At 41.8% G+C, this 4,147-nt stretch overlaps 1 protein-coding gene across 1 annotated transcript in view; it reads right to left on the minus strand.

Annotated features, from left to right (window-relative positions):
- Positions 1-749: 749 nt before the first annotated feature.
- The window catches only part of ASB15 (ankyrin repeat and SOCS box containing 15), a 28,338-nt gene continuing 24,940 nt past the window's right edge, over positions 750-4,147 (minus strand). Inside the window, exon 10 of the mRNA XM_045288933.1 lies at positions 750-3,272. Coding sequence (XP_045144868.1) covers positions 3,102-3,272 — 171 coding nt within the window. The 3' untranslated portion in view covers positions 750-3,101. The remainder of the gene's footprint in view (positions 3,273-4,147) is intronic.

Here is a 4,147-nt window from a genome sequence, read left to right on the forward strand (position 1 = left end):
TCTTTCTCCTGCTGAGTGGCTGGTGGATTTGAACAGTGATCTTACAGTTAGCAGTCCAAAGCCTAATCCACAGTGCCACCAGGGCCCATCAAGATTGCATCCTACCAAACCCTATGAGGTGGTTCTATGTTGTCACATGGGGTCACTATGAGTTAATGGTGACTTTGAGCACTCCACAACAGAGGCTCGTGGGAGAGAAGCAGTTCTTGCCCTCTCCAGCACAAAGTGCCATTTTCTAGGGGAAACACAGTCCTCATTACATCAAATTGCTGCCCCACCCATCCAGCCCACTGCAAACAAAACAAGCTCCGCAGCAAAATCCAAATGCAGTGAGAGAGATCAAATCTGTTCTGGATAGTACAATTGCCATCAGTTTCATACGATGCATCCCCTACCGCCACCCCTACACACGCCAGGTTCACAAATATCAAAGGAACCACTTTCTAAACCGTCAGCATATGCAGTTCATTCACATTTTTACACCAAGTGTTTCTTGAAGATACCCAAAAAATTCTGTAAGGAAAATGTGAAAACTTTAATTTGTTGTTGTTGTTGTTGGGCGCCATTTGAGTTGGTTCGGGCTTAGAACAGCCCGTGTGCAGCAGAGTAAAGCCCTCCCGGCCCGGCGGCACCCTCGCAGTGGTTCCTGTGTTTGGGCTTCCTGTTGCACACGGCGCCAGCCCTTCGCATCATGGGCCTTTCCTCAATTGAAGGTACTTACCATCTAACATGAACGTCAGACGTGCATCATCATTGTTATTCATTTATTGGTACCAATATTCATAGGAAACAGCATTTTAACACAAGTACAAAAACAACAGAGAAATCTACAAAACAAACATTACTATTTAACTAACTATGAGGGGGCTTTAAAAAGTCTGTGGAAGAATTCCATTATCTTTCAATTCCATTTTTTAAATGAACTTTTTGAAGTTCCTTCATATATTACAGCTTAATTTATATGAAACTATACCCTCTATGGAATACAAGAGGTTAAAAATTATATGGTATTTTTGGGTCATGCTTACTTATTTTTTAAAGAGAAAATTTACAATTTGAAAAATGTGCCAGCCGGGAAGGTATCACTATCGAAAGACTGAGTAAATACTTCTTAGAGTAAAAAATATATATATATATTAAAATAGCACAGGATTAAAATCTAAGAAAAAAAATCAGAAATGTTTACATGATTACAATTACATAACCAAATCAGGTACTATGATTCTACCCTGAGATCACTGTTGTGTGTGTGTGTCTTACCTAATGATCACTCTCTAGCTCTTTCTGTGCCCTAGGGAGTGTGGTTGGTCTTGCGGAAACCCTGGGGAATAAGAGAATCCTAGTTCCTGCCCTCACTGAGCTGACAGTCAAGTGGGAGAAACCAGGCAAGAACATAATACAGACTGAGGAGGAAAGAACTAAGCCGGGACTTGTAGGGGAAGAGGGAGTTGAAGACAGAAACGAAAAGAAGGTGAGAGAAATTCAAAGGTGTGAGGTGCAAGGGTCTGGGGCTTATTCTACAGCAGTGGTTCCTAAACTGACAGACTTGTCAGACTAGAATGAAATTTCTACCCTTCCATGGTAAAATTAGAACAGGGTGGTCACTCTTTTCCAAAGGAAAGTCATTCAACATGAGTGAACAAATTTGTGGCCATCTTAATATTTTTTGCCATTGACATTAAAAAAAAAAAGAAAACATTTCCATGTTTCTAATATGATAATAACAGAAACTCGTGGCTTATCAAACCCAGAAGTCTGGGAATCACTGTTCCAAGAATCAACTGGTAGGGGTGTTCACTATGGGTAAAGGGGGGTGGGGAGGACAGAGAGGGACGTCAAAACACACAACTGAAGGAGAGGAAGGAGTTAAATGGTGAAGGGTCATGTAGGAAGTGTGGGCTTTATCCTAAGAGCAATGAGAATGATTTTAAGGAGCAGAATACTGTTTGCATATGTAAAAGATTTGTCTTGGAGGCTGTGAGTAGAGTGTGGTCCAGAAAGCTTGCAGGGAGGGCAGCCGGGTGCGCAGTGGAGGAAACAGAATTAGGAGGTCCGTGGGACTGAATGGGGAAAGGTGACTTAACAGGACTTGGCAATTTGTTATGGAAAATGGGAAGAGACGGCATCAAACCCAGGCCCAGGCTTTGGGGAAGTGGATTGATGATTGCATTAGCTATGGAGCTAGAGAATACAAGTGACGGAGCTTGTTTTTGGGAAAAGATGGTAAGTTCACGTGGGATCTGCCAGATTAGAAATGTCTTTATGTTCCAGGCCCTGTGGCTCTTTGTTACACAGATCAGAAGCACATATGGTAAAACGGAACTTGAGCTTCAACACAAATTGTGCAGATGCCAACATACAGATAAATAATCAACATACAGATAAATAATCATCAGGATCACAAGACTGGATGAAATGTCCCAGCGAATATAGCATAAAAAGCAGAAAGGATTCAAGACATATGATTAGGAAGCCCTGCACTAAAGGACTGGCAGATGAGTAGCCCAGAAAGGAACCAGGGGCAGAGTTTCCAGGGCAGGTAGGAAGGAGGGCAGCAAGAGTCAGGTCAGCTCAGCAAAGAGACCCTTGTTAGGATGGAGCAGACAACCCTGTGGGATAATCAATAAAATGAGGGCCGAAGGAGGTCATATTTAGCTGGGAGGCAGTGAAGGACCCTGAGCAGGGGAGGGGAGTGAGCAGAAGCGAGATGACAGGGTGTGAACCTGCAGGCGGAAGGCACTTGGGTCATTTAAGTGGCTACCGGAGAGGAGAGACGGGCCAGCAACAAGAAGAAAGATGTTTGTGGAAGTGGTTATTTGTTTGCTTGGTTTTTGTTTTGAATTTTTTTAATATAGGAGATATTTGATCGTGGATAATTTTTATAGGCAGGATCCACTTAATAGGGAGAGTTTGAAGAAAGCAGGAGGACCTATTCACAAATACAAAATAATGACAATCTTAAGAATCACAACGTAAACCTCTCTTATGAAGGATTGCCTTAGAACACACGATCTAGCTATACAATTGCCAGTGGGCTTACATACACTTCAGGATGAATGATAATTCCACTTAAAATTCCATTTTAAAGTGTGATTTTTAAGCTATGGCAATTTCAGTCCTTGCCCATACAGATCATACTCTTTAAATAATATGTATCTTTGTATAGTTGGTGGCAGAGAAAGCTTCTCCATGGAGGCTGGCTGGCCAAGTCGCTGGAGACCCATGAGCCTTCGGATTTTTAAGCGACACAAATGCTTCAACGGACACGGATTCTCTAAAAGGAATGAGGGAAAACCTTATTAGTGGATTGATCTATGAGCTAAAGACTGTTTCAGAATAATGCAGAGAGTGTCTTTCTGGGGGAAAAGTATGTACATTTTTAGGAATTGGTGACTGTAATAACATTTAAAATGTAATTAGGCATTCTAGAACAATACCTATGGAGCCTTTGTGGAGTAGTGGTTATGAATTGGGCTGTGATACACAAGGTCAGCAGTTCGAAACCACCAGCCACTCAATGAGAGAAAGATGGGGCTTTCTATTCTCATATAAGAGTCAGTCTCAGAAACACACAGGGGCAGTTCTACCCTGTCCTATAGGTCTCTATGAGTCGGGATCTACTCCATGGCGGTGAGGGACCACTCAGCTTAGCTCTGGAAGGTTAGCTGCAGAAGGGTCAAGATTTAGTCTATCTGCTCCAAGAAGACAGTTCAGTTCATAGTATTCAACTAGACTTTGGTGAATGAATGGATGGATGGGAGTGGGGGGAAAAAAGCAAGCAAGCAAATGCTCGCATCCTGTGTATACTCTTTTTAGAACGGAGTGTTATAGAACTCTGTTTCTTTAGTTCCTCTCTCTTATACCCATATTTCTGATGAATAATTATTCAGAAAACATCAGATGCAAATGATTCCATTAATCCATGATGCAATCGTAGATGTGTTTCCAGGGTGTGATGCATAAACATTTCACATTTCCCACAAAAATATTAACATTTCTCAAATAGCTGACTTTAGTCTTTATTTTCAATTCTGATTACATTATAGATACAATGCCAATACCATAGACCTATAATATGCAGGAGTCCCTGGTGATGTAGACAGTCAATGTGCTCACTGGGAACCAAAAGGTTTGTGGTTCAAGTCCA

This window comes from Echinops telfairi, unplaced genomic scaffold (genome assembly GCF_000313985.2).
Source record: "Echinops telfairi isolate 266 unplaced genomic scaffold, ASM31398v2 ScPeMD7_23;HRSCAF=83, whole genome shotgun sequence".
In the NCBI taxonomy this organism is placed as follows: Eukaryota; Metazoa; Chordata; class Mammalia; order Afrosoricida; family Tenrecidae; genus Echinops; species Echinops telfairi.